Here is a 14,535-nt window from a genome sequence, read left to right as displayed (position 1 = left end):
TTTTTTTCTTTATTTTGAATTACTTAATCGTTATAGAGGTACTATCAGAATGACCTTTCCTTTCCTAACAACTCTGCCAGGAGGACATCAAATTGAATGCTTCATTATTAGCCTCATACCATTCAGGCAATCGAGTTAATTTTGTTTTGTTTTGTTTTAATAATTCCAAGTTCAAGAGTTAAAACTTGGAAAATTATTAAAATCAGTCATGTTTAAAGAATGAGATAACTTTTAAATGCAAATTGATATGATAATGCTGAAACTTAAAGGTATAATTTATTCCAGAAATATGCAAAAAAGTGAATTTTAAGTATATATTACTGAAAAGTTCAAGTAGTTCTTGCAAACTTGAAATACCTTATCTTTGTGGCATGCTCATATATATAAATATATATATATATATAAAAAAATTATGTTGACTAAATGGTAACAAATAAGCCAGTGTTTACCATGGTAAGGAGTACACTGGGGACATAACCATTAGACAAGGGTAATTTAGTTTTAGCATTATCAGTTAGAAATACTGCAGTTGAGTGGAATATTTTATTACATGAAAACATCTGTAACCAATATATCCCTTGGGAGGCTTACGTGACCTGTGATCTGTTTTGAAAAAAATGTTTTGGTTTTATGAGGCTGCTCAAAAGAAGAATGTGCAGTGAACTGTGTCCCAACGAATCTGAAAGGGACTCTCTCCTCTGCGTACCTCCTGGAAATTTCTTGGAGCTGTAGCAATGTGTCTGCATTCCAGGCTGTAGTCTTCAAACTCATTCCATAACCTGTGGCACTGAAAAGGACTTGGGAAATGTGTACAATCATGCACTCTACCTTTAGTACTACTAAACTTATTAGTATATATTATATAAATATATATATGTAAATAAAATATTTAATACTACTCTGTGCCGTATAGCATTTCCACACAGTTATCCTTTCTGTGAGGTATCCTAAAACTAAAACTATCATAGTAAGGTTCAATCAAAAAGCTTGATGCAGACATCTGAAAGTATATTTATGTTCTATTAAAGTATGCCAGTGATACAGGACAAACAGCATCCTTAGTATATTTCTCAGGCCTTGCTGTGTACCTTTTCATGGCTGCTTTTTTCCTCTCTCCTTCAGTGAAGACAGAATATGTCATCCCAACTTAAATTTGCAAAGCAGTCGCCTGTACTCTAGCCTTCATAGTGCTTTGGCAGGAAAACAAAGTACCCAGCTGCAGAGGACTGTCAGTCAAGGCCTGGGAATTTGGGCAGCCAGGAAGACAGAGGGCTAGACAGCCTGAACTTGACAGCCCATTACGTACCTGACCTTCTACTTCAATGACTATTGAATTCTTGAAGATGTGGATTAATAATTTCTTTTGTTCCGGGAGTTCAGAGGTGAGATGGGCAGATAGGCGAGCCAAATAGAGAGGGCTTTGCCATGGGGTGCTGTGTGCCCTACAGTGCAAGGCTCTACCGGGAGTGGTGTCTTAGCACGCTATTTCTTCAGAAAAAAACATGACTTCTTTACAGAGGGGGAAAACCGCCACACTCCCCTAGGATTGCATTGCACTATAACACTCTGTAAGTGGAGGCAAAATTAGTAGTTACTTGGCTACTGCCTACACCCAGAAATCAAGACTGACCAGTTTATGGCCATAGACGTAACACAGGCATGTTCCAGACCATAATATGTCAAGAGCTTTTTCGTCATAGGGTACAGAAGCAGTAGGTTTCATGCCGGTAAGATTGCCCCTCTGTCATCACTTTCAGTTCATGCATCCTCCATGCAGCCCTGCAGCCACAGGGACCCAAACACAGCAGAATAGAGGGCATTTCTCAGCCAAAAAATTTCTCCCTTGAAATAGGGTGAGCTAGTGCTACTTTTTAAAAAGTCTGCCTTGTATGGAGAATATTTAAGGCTCAGTCTTGCCCGATATGTATTTTACCAGAGCAAAGGTAGAAAAAACCTTTATGGGCATGTGAAACAGATCTATGGGCTATTTTGTCTGTGGTGATAATACTGTGCCTGGGATTGGGTTGACTGTGAAACAAAGTGTAATTCATCCCCAAATTTCTGTCTTCTTGAAAGAATCAAAAGTATGCGCTAGCTGATTGGTGGCAGTGCATGTTTTTTGCCGACCTAGAATTGGGAAGAGTGCAAAAGTTTTGACTCAGCAAGGAGAGGTGCTGCAAGGTCTTTCCCAGAATGGAAAATCTTTCAATTTCTGTGCCCCAAGAAGTAGGTGAAAAGGAGTCTTATGGCATTTTTATCCATGTACGAGACAGTCCCAGGCAAGGCAAGGCAGGCTTTGCATGACACAGTTGGGTGAGCTTTGTTTGGATGTAGTTGTATCATTTACCATGGAGGAAGTCACATAGTTTCTCATTTGTGACCAGAAAAGTTTTAGATTCTGAGATCAGTGCAGAGACAATGTCTAGAAATGGGACAGCTTGTTTTGTCTAGTTTTCTTCGTACACTAATGTCAGGAGGTAGAAAGTTCAAGTCTAATGTTACTGGCTGCACTCTCTTGTTTTCTGTCGGTGGGATATAGAGAAGGCTATGGGGAAAAGCACAAAAAAAGGGCAGGAAGCCTAATGTAATGATGAAGGAGAAGATGTGTATTGAGAGAGGCAGATGAGTCTCCTATTTGGAGCAGAAATGTGTTGCAAAGTTAGTGTTTGCACAATGTGAAAATATCCCTGTTATTGCCTCACACCAAGGAGCTGATCACAGAGCATGTCGGAAGCTCTTTGATCAAACACCTAGGTAATTTCTTAGCTCTCTGCTATAATTCAACATTTAAAAGGCAGTGAATGGTCTCCCACCACAGATACTCTTTTTAATCTCTGACATTTCTTAGGAGAGATACTCTGAGTGATTTTGAAAATAAAAACAAATATGTACAAATCCAGCTTTTTCCCTGAAGTGATGTAAAGGTTCCACTGCAGAGAAATGGTTAAGTAGCATGAAAGCAGAGTAGTGTCAGACCAGTGTCATGACAGTGACTGCTTGCTATTCCCACCCACTCCAACCCAAATAATTGAGTTAAGGAATGTTATAAAATAGCACATGCTAGCTTTTTAGTTTTGCAGTAATTAATGATTTATGCTGTTCTTCTGTTGACATCATCTCATGTCACTGGAGCCCATTTTAACAAGAAGTATGTAGTCCTGGTAATCCCCAGGAAATCTGCACACTGTTTAGCAAAACCCACTGTTTTTTAGAGAAGAGTTGTGCTTTGCCAAGGGACCTGGAGCATGTCAGACTAGAAAAATGCTTCATTTGATGCCTGAGAGGAAACTCTGTGTGTGTGGATATAAAATCTTATGCCTTCATGGTAAAAACATAATAATTGGCAAAGCTATGGTATTTTTCTTCCAGAAACAAGAGGGCAGTCAGGCCAGCCACTTTCTTACTGAATCTTACTAGCAGGTCTGAAGACAGGTTTCAGAAAAGCACTTATCTTCACACAGCTGGTGACAGATCTTGCTGCTTACCTACAGCAAACAAGCTGAAGAGCCAGATTTTCTTTTCTCTGTTGTTTCATCCTGAGAGTCAAAACTGTATTTTACTTTGTTCTGAACCTGATGTTGCAGGGATTTTTTTTTTCCTGCAGGCCTTCTACTTAAGCAGTTTAGTTACTATAAATGTGCAATGATCTCTTTTACCTCTGCAATCCACTTGCATTAATCCACTTCTGTGCTACTTGGCACACAAGGTGAAACAAATGAAAAACTGTATTAATTATTCATCAGCCAAAGTATCTCTTTCAGTGTTTCAGGTTTATAGATATCTTTGCATAAACTAATTGATTTTAATAATAATATTCCAAGTAGTTTTAATTAATAATTTAAGTATAATTGTTTTGATAAGTTCTTTAGCCTTATTCTGAGCAGCTGGCACTGGAAAACAGAATTTGATAGCAATTTAACTTCAAAAATATGGAACCAGTTTTCTGCAGCTGTTACCAAATGAAATTAGTAACTCAAAGGTGTGAGATTTTTTCTGGATGAAAGGCTAATCAAGTCCAAATTCAGTTGTGTTCAAATCTAAGATAAAAATGAAAAAAAGTGCAGAGTAGGGACAGGGATTTTCCTAAGGCATTCACACCTTAGTGTGGCTGAGCAGGGGAGTGAAGGAGGAGGAAGAAGTTAGTGCCAATGCAATCATGTCTTTTATCTCAAGAACTATTTTCAGCAAGGTATGCTGATCTTATTTTCCATCCTCCCACGCTTTGGATAAGAGTTTCGGGAAAACTTTATTCTTCCTTTGCTGGGTGTGGATCTAACAGAGATTTCAATACCAGGGGACTACCCACCTTTCAGGGAGACTAGCTGAGTCACTGCAGAAGAAATTAAGGTATGTCAGTTCATTGTCAGAAAAATCTCTTCCTATGCTAGTGTCGCAGACTTTAACCACTGTTTGTGTGGACAGAAATATTGCTTATCAAATACAGTTTGCCCATGGATGAGAGAGGCTTCTAACACTGTAGCACTACAAACAAGTGGGTTTGCGGTGGCAGAAGCTTTTTAACCGAGGGAGCAGAGCATGGGATGGAAACTGGGTGAGAGCAATAGCTTCCAGATGGGTGCAGCATCCTCCTGTAGAGGTCCTGCATTGGTGTGCGCAGTTCACTGGCAGCACAGGCAGCTGCCAGCCCTAGCTGCAGCGAGCTCCCGGTTTTCTCTCCATCTCCTGCTGCACATCTCTGTTCCTTATAACCCCTGCTACCCTCCCAGCAAGTGGGATCCATCCTGTCAGTAGCAACACAGTGTGCCATGTTGAGGATGAGGACGAGGACGAGGACAAGGCTGAGGCGTCCTGGTGTCACCACTGCCCTGGCAGCCTGTACCATGACAACTGCCCCAAGACAGGGCATGGGACACTCCCCAGCCTTATGTGGAGCCAGTTTCAGTGGCTTTAATTACATCTGTGGTTTGGATCACTTTGCTTGGCCATTAAAATCCATTCCACAACGAGTAGTATTGAAGCGAGCAAGGAATGTTTGTGGTGACTGTGGATTTCCTCCAGGCCTACAGGAAGAGTAAATTAGTTACTGAAAACTTGACAATTTATCCTGAGTGCTTAACTCCTTCCTCTCTGGAAGCTGGCTTTTCAGAGGCAAGTGACTTTAAAAGGAAATAATGTGCCTGATGCCTTTTTATTCCCCCACCCCCTCTTTACGGTAGGGCTGTAATTGCAAAACCAGCCAGAAGTGATTTGTTTGAAGAGGAAGTGTGGGAACTTCCTTTATAAATATTGCCTTTCCCTTCGTCTGGATCCAAATGTGGTTTCCTCTGCTGGCAGAAAAAAAAAGTGCTTGAAGTGAACAACAAGCACTTTTTCCCGTAGCTCATGTGCCATGTAAGCATGAAAGAAAGTGGTTTCATTTAAAAAATAAGAAAAAAACAAACAAAACCAAACCACCACTAAACACACACACACAAAAAGAACAGCCCCCCCCCAAAAAAAAAAAAAAAACAACCAAAAAGAAACCCAATACAAACCCCAAAAAAAGCCAATAACCAACTACACACAAAAAACCCAAAACCAAACAAAGAATAAAATCAGGTTGCTGCTCAGGGAAGAACAGAAGTTCTGGACCATCGAGTCTTCTAGGTTTTTGCCCAGCCATTCCCTGTCAATGCCTGCAGACAGGCATCCTCTGCTCAGGAGTGTGGGGCAAGTTACGGTCCCATGGAGGGGGCTGGGGGGAATCAGTGTTTACAGAGCCTGTGATTACAGAACCTGCTGTGACTTGCTCTTCAAGATAGGGCAATATCAACCCAAGCCCAGCTCCTATCGCAGTTTGGAATGGTTTCTTTTTTAGAAAAAGCCTCAACATATGTATCTTTCCTAGTGAAGTAGAAACAATAGCCTATACCCTTCCCCAGCCTCGAAATACCTTTGAATTCTTTGCAGAAGAGGGGTTCACCCAGCAGAAGAGCAGCTACATCCAGGGAATTGTCTGTGCTCTGCAGTGGCAGGTAGGTTAAGCCCACAGGGAGGGAGCAAGTTTTAACCTGACAGGCTTAACCCTGCTAGATTGTTGCACTTTTCTGGGTTTGGTTTTGTGGGGTATTTTGTGGGTTTTTTTGTAGGTAGTGGTGGGGTGTGGGGGTTTTTTGTTTTGTTTTGTTTTGTGTGGGGTTTTTTGTGGTTTTTTTGGGTTTTTTAAGTGCACAGTATCAGAGTGTATGGGCTCCTTGGGTGTGCAGGCAGCCAGCTGGCCTGGCTTGCTAACATAAATCGGAGCAGATGATGGGAGTCAAGGCAGGGGGTCCATTTCCCAGCTCTGAAGGATTCCAGATTAGGAAGACAGGTCACGGAGAAAGCAAGGCAGAGTGTGGAGGGAATCAGGCTGATTTTCTGAGAGGCACTGAAGATGAGAAGAGCCCTTCTGCCTGTTTTGAAGGAGGGAGGTGTTCTTATATTGCTTATAATAAGGCAGAGAGTTGCCTTTTTCATTTGATGGGCAAGTGAGAGATTTCTGGTATTATAACACTGGATTGATGTGATGCTTTCTGATCTGGCCAGTGAGAGGCACAATCAGGCAACTATTTTATTAATGAGAAGTTTCTGATTTTTGTACATTTCTCAGGGGGCAAGAAAAAATTTCACTCAAGCTTGAAACCAGGCTTTGTAGTGGTTCCTTTTTACACTTTTAGAAACAAACAAAAGAATAAAATTTGCAGCGCAGAGGGCTATCCTGGGGAAAATCAGTCACAATCAAAGGAGACACATGCAACTTCACTGATCTTTCCACTTGGGCCTGGGTGAGGTTTGCCTGGCTCACCATGCTAGTAGTTCTCACGGTCTCTCATAGCTTGCTTCAGAGGAATGGACATCCCAGTGCAGGATGACAAAGGAGTGGGAAGTGAACTTTGGATGATTTTTTCTTTTTAAATAAAATTAAAAATAAAGCTCTCATCTTTTCACTTCCTCCTTTACTTTCTTCTCTGTTCCATGTCATGTAAATGTATTTAAAGTCCTACAGTGCTCAGGATAAGTTCTCCATCCTTTTATGCCTCTCCCCTTGTTTTCTACACCACCTTTTGCTGCTATCTCCTTATGTCACTTATTCTCTCTCATTCATGCTGCATTCCCCATTTAATGATCTTTATTCCTTTTTACCTTCTTACACTTAACATTTTTTCCTCTCCTTTTTCACACTCCCACTGTCATGCCTGCTCCTTTTTCCAAAGCAGGCTGCATTCTGTATTTCAGGGAGTAAACCTTCAAATTCTTGTGCAGGTACTCCCACTGACATGAAGAGACTGCAGGACTGGGTCCTAGCTTGGCAGATGTATGAGGAAAGGCAATGAAGCTTGTTTTAAAGCAGTCTTAATTACTTTGGTGGTTTGGATTGCTTTGGTTGACTATTAAGATGCGTATTTCTAAGCTGAGGTGTGCAGCAGTGGCGTCATATAAATAAAGAATTTCAAGAACTTGACATAAAAGGCTTTATAGAGGCAATATATTACTTTCAGTTGAGGGGAATTAAGGGACACCTTAAAATCAGTTTTACTAGAATGTTGTGTTTAAAAAAGCCCCTTCTTTTTCTTTTTGTTTAACCTCCTGTGCAAGCCTGGGCATGTTTGAGGCTCCCAGGATCCAATTTCATGTAGTATCCTATTTCAAATCCAGGCCAGAGCACATCGATCGAAAATCAGTGCTGTCAGAAATAAAACTGCCCGTGGAATGCCTTCAATGACATGAAGATGAAAGGGGGAATGTAATGTAGCAGATACTGATTTTCTTTTTTGAGGTGTGAGGCGCTGAAGCAGCGTCCTTGGATGTTGCACCATTTACCTTGATTGACCAGTAATGGTTGTAGGACAATTTTGGTGAATTTTTGTGTTCTTCAGTTAGTAGTTAAGAGCTGGGTTTTGTGAAGGGGGAGTGGTTGATGTTGCTGGGGTTGCTTTAAACGAAAGCAGAAGCCGTAGAATATCTTATGGCAAGCATACAGCTACCTGTAAGTCTGCACAATACCAGAATAACACAAGATGTCTAATAATTCTTGTCAATGAAATACTTACTGGTATTTTGAAATGATTGAGCAACTTCAGTACTTTGAAAACTACCGGTGAATGCAAACTAGTCTAACTGATCTGTGTTTGTACTGGTTTTTAAGGTTTTTGAGGTCAAACATAGATGGCAGTCCGCTTCATTTTGCTTTATAATTCTATGACTCTTCTCTTCCCTGACCCACAGAGGCCAAAGGATCAAAGTAAAAGAGGATTATATGAGAACTGAGAACAGAGAGAAACAGTAGTATCATTTTAGGACTTTGAAGGAGCAGGAAAGTGAAGGAAAAACTGAACATGTGAGCTTTGGTTAATTTTGACTTCTGGGTAATTTAAAAATTTGGCTATGCCAGTGTAATGTTGAATTCCTGGAGAACTATAAATAAACTTTGTTCTGCTGTGTAGTGCTGGTCTGTCTCCTGTCATCTGCACTAGGTGATGCTTTTGACATGGGGAGCATCTTGCATTGCTGGGAGACCACCAGGTTGCACAAATAGGTCCCTTGCACAGAGGTCGTGTGTCATGGAGTTAGTGTGTCATGGTGGCTGGCCTTGGCCCCATTTGCTCTTAGAATATGGGGGGAGGCTTCAGAAAAAAAGGTGGTGTCCTCACATTCTGAAAAAGTGCTGCCTGAAACCAGCCAAGAGAATAGTAGTAAACCAAGCGGAGGAGAAAGGAAGTATGTAAGAAAGCTCTGGAGTTCATGTGCTGGAAGTGGATTCCAGTGCCTGTGGTCAAGGAGGTGGAGAGGGCAGAATGGATATGATCAAGAGCCACTTAAGCTAGAGAGTCACAGGTGAGGGAAGATACTGCATTGGTAATATATTGGTATGTAGTAGTGTGACACTGAGTTAATTAGAGATGTAAACACACTACAATGCTTAGTGTATTAGGCTGGTATTTGGTATCACCCTAAAGTTTTTAATAATAAATTCTATATCCTGTTTCCATATGGACATGATCTGCATGATGTAATGTCACCTTCCCAGCACTGAAATATAAAGATCCATTCTCAAAATTAAGCTCAAAAACAGTATGTGGTTTTATCTTATGTGCTCCATCCTATCAAGGGCACCGTGCTTGTTAGCTCAACAGCCGGATAGAAGTTCCTTGGGCGTATAAAAGTCTATATGAAAAGTGTCTGCTCCATATGTTACATATAGTTGAAGGCTCAGGGGAATAAGGTCTGTGTCTGGGAACCGGATAGTACAACTTTCTATCCCTGACCCAGTGCCTGAACTTTCTAACAAACAAAAAAAAGACTCCCTCAAAGAAATATGGTTTATGATCTGTTTTTAACTCTAGAAACAAACATTAAAAAAAGTGCACTCAATGTGCTCTTACTCGTACTTACAGCAGCATTGGCTTTAGGTGCCACAGAACAAGTGACACGCTTTGTAGTTTGCTGCTTTTAAAAGCCACTATTTCCCTGGCAGTCACAGTACCAGGGTGGCACGTTATCCACTTGAAAAATTTTGTACTTAGACACAACTGATCAGCCTGAGTTTATAATCTTTTTGAAATTGTGGTATCTGAGAACAGAAGTGCAGCTGCCTGATGAGGGAGAGGGCACTTGCAGGATGGGGAGGTTGTCCATAGTTGTCCTGTTTCTACTGGCTTATTGACCTCTCATGATGGTCTTAACTGCATGACCCATACAAGGTGCTCTTCATCCTTTCTTCCTAAAGGTGTATTTTGATTTGAAAGTCAGAAATTGTGTCGTTTCAAAGGTGGGAGCAGTTAAGTGTGTTCACGTTGCAATAGGGTAAGAACTAAAAGTAGTCTATTGTCAGTAATGTCCTGCTGTCCTCTGTGGGTTATGAAAGGGAGAGGGAGTCCCTTCTGAAAAGCAGCTCAGGGAAGATTGATTCCTAATCCAGGAGGCAATCCATGGCAGGACTCTCTCTGTCAAGCCAATGGAGAGAGAAGAAACAGCAAGATTAACTTTGTTAGACTAAAGTTACCTTGTGTGAGCAACCCCCTACCCTCTTGTTGTGTTTGTGCTCATGGTTTCTTTCAGCTTTATAGAACAACTCCCCTGTGTCGTCCAAGTACTTTTAGTTTCAGGTCAGTCTCCAAGTGCCTCCAACTGTCAGAGGACCTGTAATAGCAATGTGTACTGAAGTTTCTTCAGTTCAAGCAGACCATTTTGACTGGCTGGCTGACCAAACCCATACCATGGAAGACCAGTTCCTCATGGTGTTCCAGTGTAAGATATGAAAAAGTTGTTGTGATATAAGCAGGAGGTAGAAGGAAAAAAAAAACCAACAAAAACCCACAAGAAGCCTTGTGGCAGATGGTACCTCCTGTGTACATCTAAACTCATCCAAAGCAGTGTGCCATTTGAGTGGAGAAACCTGGAAAATCTGATGATTCTGTCTGAATACATAGGGAGACTGAGAGAGATTTCTGGCTTCCGTCCCAAGCCTCTTATGAAAATGGCTTCCTATTTTATAACACAGAAAATTAAATACAGTTTGGTAGCATCATTCTCTGGCACAACTGATTACCAACTACAGACTAAACTGCCCAGTGTACCCAGGTAGGAACTGGCAGATAAGTAGTCCACTGACTCTGTACCAGTTCCTGGGTTATTGTTGAGCTTCTTTTTCCAGTAAATAAATTTCTGATGTTTTTAGCAAAGGACACACCTTTGTTATTGGGAACATAGCTGGCTGAATACAGCAGTCAGGGCTGACAGCATTCAGTACATATTCCAGGCTCAGCCAAATATTAACTTCCATGCACTTCAGTTCTTGCATCTGCAAAGTTGGTGGTGAACAAACTATGCAAGACATGCTTAAATTACTGTTCAGCTTGCAATACTTGCAAAAGTGCTACTAAGGAAAGAGGCAACATGAATATAAAAAGCAAACTTCTCATTGGGAACGGTTGTTTCCTTGCTGACTACCTCCACCTCCTTCCTTCTTGGTTGTTGTTGACAGTATCATCATGGTTCACATCCCTTTGCACTTCCTTTTACTTCTGAATTTTCTTTTCCTTTACATGCTTAATATGCACCAGATCTGTTTTTCCTGTTTTCAGTAAGATATCGAAAAAAATCTGCCCTTTCCCTTGGTCCTAAAGTCCAATTTTTTTGTCTGTTTGTCTCTTGGGTTGGCTGCTTTATTTACACTTCCCTCCTACGACCTTCCTCAGTTCCAGTCCAAGCCTGCAGTCTTCAATTAGGCTGTATCATGCAGCTGTGGTCTAAATATCTCACCCAACTCTTCTCCCATGTCCCTCATTTCACAATTTTGCTGAGTATCCATGTACATCCGCTACCTGGGGAGTGCGCAGGTTCCCTCAAACAGATTTTCCCTGGGAAGAGATAAATATACGTAGTCTTAAAGAACATCTTCCCACAGCAATATAGGGTATGATCACAGGAAATTAAATCCCATGGAACATTATCAAAATAAACTTGGTTTAGTACTGTGCAGCCTCAAGGAACATGAAGGGAAAATAATGCTGCTGATGTTTGCTTCTTACGTCCAGGAGAAGCCAGTGTTATGCGAGTCTCAAAGTCATGTTCAGCTGAGATGAGATGGCTTTGGAGAACAGGTGGTGGATCTTGCCAGGTGTTTGGGTCTCTCTCAGCTGGGAGCTGCCATGCAGTGGTTTTTTAGTGCATGTGTTGGCTTTTACTGCAAACTGTTTTATTGTGCATTGAATGCTTTTCTGAAAAGCAGCTGGGAAATATCTGTGTAAGGAACAGGTTGAGGCATTCAGCACTCCCTATGTCTATTGCCTGGGATATTTTTTTTAAGGGCAGTTGTCATCTTCCCATTCATGTTGGACAATCTACATTAATGTTTTTTATCACTTTTTTGCATATACAGTGATGTTAAAGAATATCAGATGGTATTTTATTCTTCTCTAGAGGGACAGTCACTGTTTCTCTTCCATTCTTAAATGTTAGATTGTGGGAGGTGTGGAGTACTGCCACTGATAAGAGTATGTTCAAGCTCTAGTTAGAGGAGTACCAAATTGTGCAATAATCCACCTGTAATGCCAGGGATTCTTTCTGGTAACATATCATTTGAGCTCTCAGTTCTTCAGTAATTAGTTGTACATCTGTGAGCAACTGTCCATATGAAAACTGCTATTGAAATGCAGAATATTCCTCTATTTAGCTTCAGGATTGAAAGTTATGGTGTGCTAAAGTTGTGTTTAAAATGTAATAAAACTGACTATATATAAACAAATTCCAAGGTTATGGGACACTATAGATGATCCCAAATCAATATTTTAAAGCTTATATATTTGATGTGATTAAGCATAGCTTAATGCTTATGAATATATTTGTAATTGTTGCCTTCTTTTATTTAGAAAGAAGATTAAACACTGTCCTGGAAAATAACTTGATTGTAGTGAAGAACACTTAGTGGAAAAGTGAATGTAAGTATTTCACAGCATGTGCCAATTATTTATGTTTGTAAACCATTGGCATTGGTGATATTATAAATCATGCTATATTGGCAGTATAATTTATCAAAAAGACCACTTTTAGTATGGCAAGAATGCAGAATCTGATCCCTGTGCATATGTGCGTGAAGTATAGAATATCCATTACATGGTTTTCAGTATGGGGCTGTAGGCTTATACATACCTAAATGCTTTTAATGGGGCCACATGCTATTAGTCACTTGCTGGCTTATGAACTGTTCACAGGAAAAATGGCAACATGAAGTTGTCACTAAGTACCCTTAAAAAGGAAAAAATCCACTACCCCTGTATAAATACCCACAGGGATTCTTAAATTCGGTAAGGTGGACATATTTTCCATTTCCAGAGGAATTTAGTCTAACTTGGAATAATACAACCAGTATATAGTTTTTTCAGTATGCTTGCTCCAAAGATGTGAGATTACAGTAGAAAAAGATTGCACTGTGGATTGGCAATTCAATTTAGAGTGAAATACAGCAGCTGCAAGTTCCAGGCTAAGTGCATCATTGCTCACTTGAGGTCACTTTTTCAAACCTGGAGTCGATAGTTCTCTAACAATAAGAGCTTTGGTTCATTTTCTAGAACCTTTTGAAACTGTTACTTTGCTGGTGAATACCCCATTATTTTTCTCAAAGTAATTCCTTTCCCTAGCTGTATTTCATAATAATGTGAACTCACTAACTGTGTGCCTGCACGTGTGTATATGTACATACATATCTGTGCATGAAGCAAAGCTGTATCTCTGCAAGCATACCCCAGGAGGCTTTGAGTGGCTCTGGTGTGCAGGGTAGTGACAGTTATGAACTTCTAGCTGCCATGAACTCATTCCAGTGTTTTTTCATATTACGTTTTTTCCCACGATCTCACCTTCCTTTTCCCAGAGCCTGACTGAGGAGTTTGGAAGCGGTCAACTAAGCCTTTCCAAATGCTGAATAAAGTATACAATTAATGATTTAGATGTCAAATAGAACAGCAGTCCTGTCTTAAATATCTAAAACTGGGATAGTTTTAATTTTAGCCTTTCAGCTTTTATAAACTTGTCTTCAGTAATTACTGGCTGACCAATAGTACTGAAACAGTGAGATACTGCAGGAAACCATATACTGTATTGCAAAATGTTGCCTGGTTTATACAGAGTTGTCTACTGATATAGGGTTGCTTGAAGTGATGATCCTCAGATTTGACAGCACTGTACACCCAAGTTAAAGATTTCCAGACTAGGCTATGCATTGATTCTTTACATTACTGGTAACTGGCCTAGTTTGAAATGTATGTAGGCTTATGAGTTATAAAATCAAAAATTAAAACCTTCTGATGTGTATGGAACAAAATAATACACAGTTTGAAGTAATTTACTGGGATCAGTCACTCTGGTTGTTTCAGGGTCCTAAAAGTACATCTCAAATGACTGTGTTCATGTCAGTGATACTTCTTGACTGTCGTGTGTGTGTGTGTGACAAGTTTGTACATGTAAAATTTTTGTCAATTCCTTTCACAGTTTTCTCACCAACTTGATCTTCAACTTTTCTCTGGGAAACTAGGGAAACTTGGGAAAGATTATCTTCAGTTCCCATTTTTTGTGAAATAAGCAGAATATCGGAGGGTTCTTGTTTGTAGTTTTTAAGTGCCTGTTTAGCAGGAGAGCACCATTTGAATATGGGTTGAACTATAAAAAATATCTGCCCAGTTAAAATATCATTTCTTGTATGTATGTTAAAATGAATAAAAGACATAAAGCAAAGCTGCATTTCAGGAAGCTGAGTAGTATAATATGAACAACATGATTATCATCTGATCTTGAAACTGGCAGAGGAATAAACATCCTGCTGAAGAGATGGATGCTAGAACTTTGTCCTTGATGTAAAAATAAATGTGATCTCCAGTATATGTTATTTTTCTGAGATTTTAACTTTGTGCATGTGTAGATTGAGCTCTAGAATGTAAACTTTTTTCTTGATCTGGCTCTTGCAGCTATCTGACATTAGAATTAGAGATTTATCCTTCTAAACGTCAATAATTTATAAAAATTAATTGGCCTCACGTTGACTGGGACTTTTGCAGTAATATA

General features: G+C 40.1%; 1 protein-coding gene across 6 annotated transcripts in view; it reads left to right on the top strand.

Annotated features, from left to right (window-relative positions):
- Positions 1 to 14,535, top strand: part of PLXNB2 (plexin B2) — a 257,415-nt gene that overhangs the window by 126,147 nt on the left and 116,733 nt on the right. For all 6 annotated transcript variants that reach the window (XM_050325005.1, XM_050325007.1, XM_050325006.1 and 3 more), the window contains one exon: positions 12,351 to 12,419. In XM_050325005.1, coding sequence (XP_050180962.1) covers positions 12,418 to 12,419 — 2 coding nt within the window. In that variant the 5' untranslated portion in view covers positions 12,351 to 12,417. The remainder of the gene's footprint in view (positions 1 to 12,350; positions 12,420 to 14,535) is intronic.

The sequence above is a fragment of the Myiozetetes cayanensis genome, unplaced genomic scaffold (genome assembly GCF_022539395.1).
Source record: "Myiozetetes cayanensis isolate MyiCay16 unplaced genomic scaffold, myiCay2020 scf3, whole genome shotgun sequence".
NCBI classification, from domain to species: Eukaryota; Metazoa; Chordata; class Aves; order Passeriformes; family Tyrannidae; genus Myiozetetes; species Myiozetetes cayanensis.
This window is presented reverse-complemented; position numbering and strand designations above follow the sequence as displayed.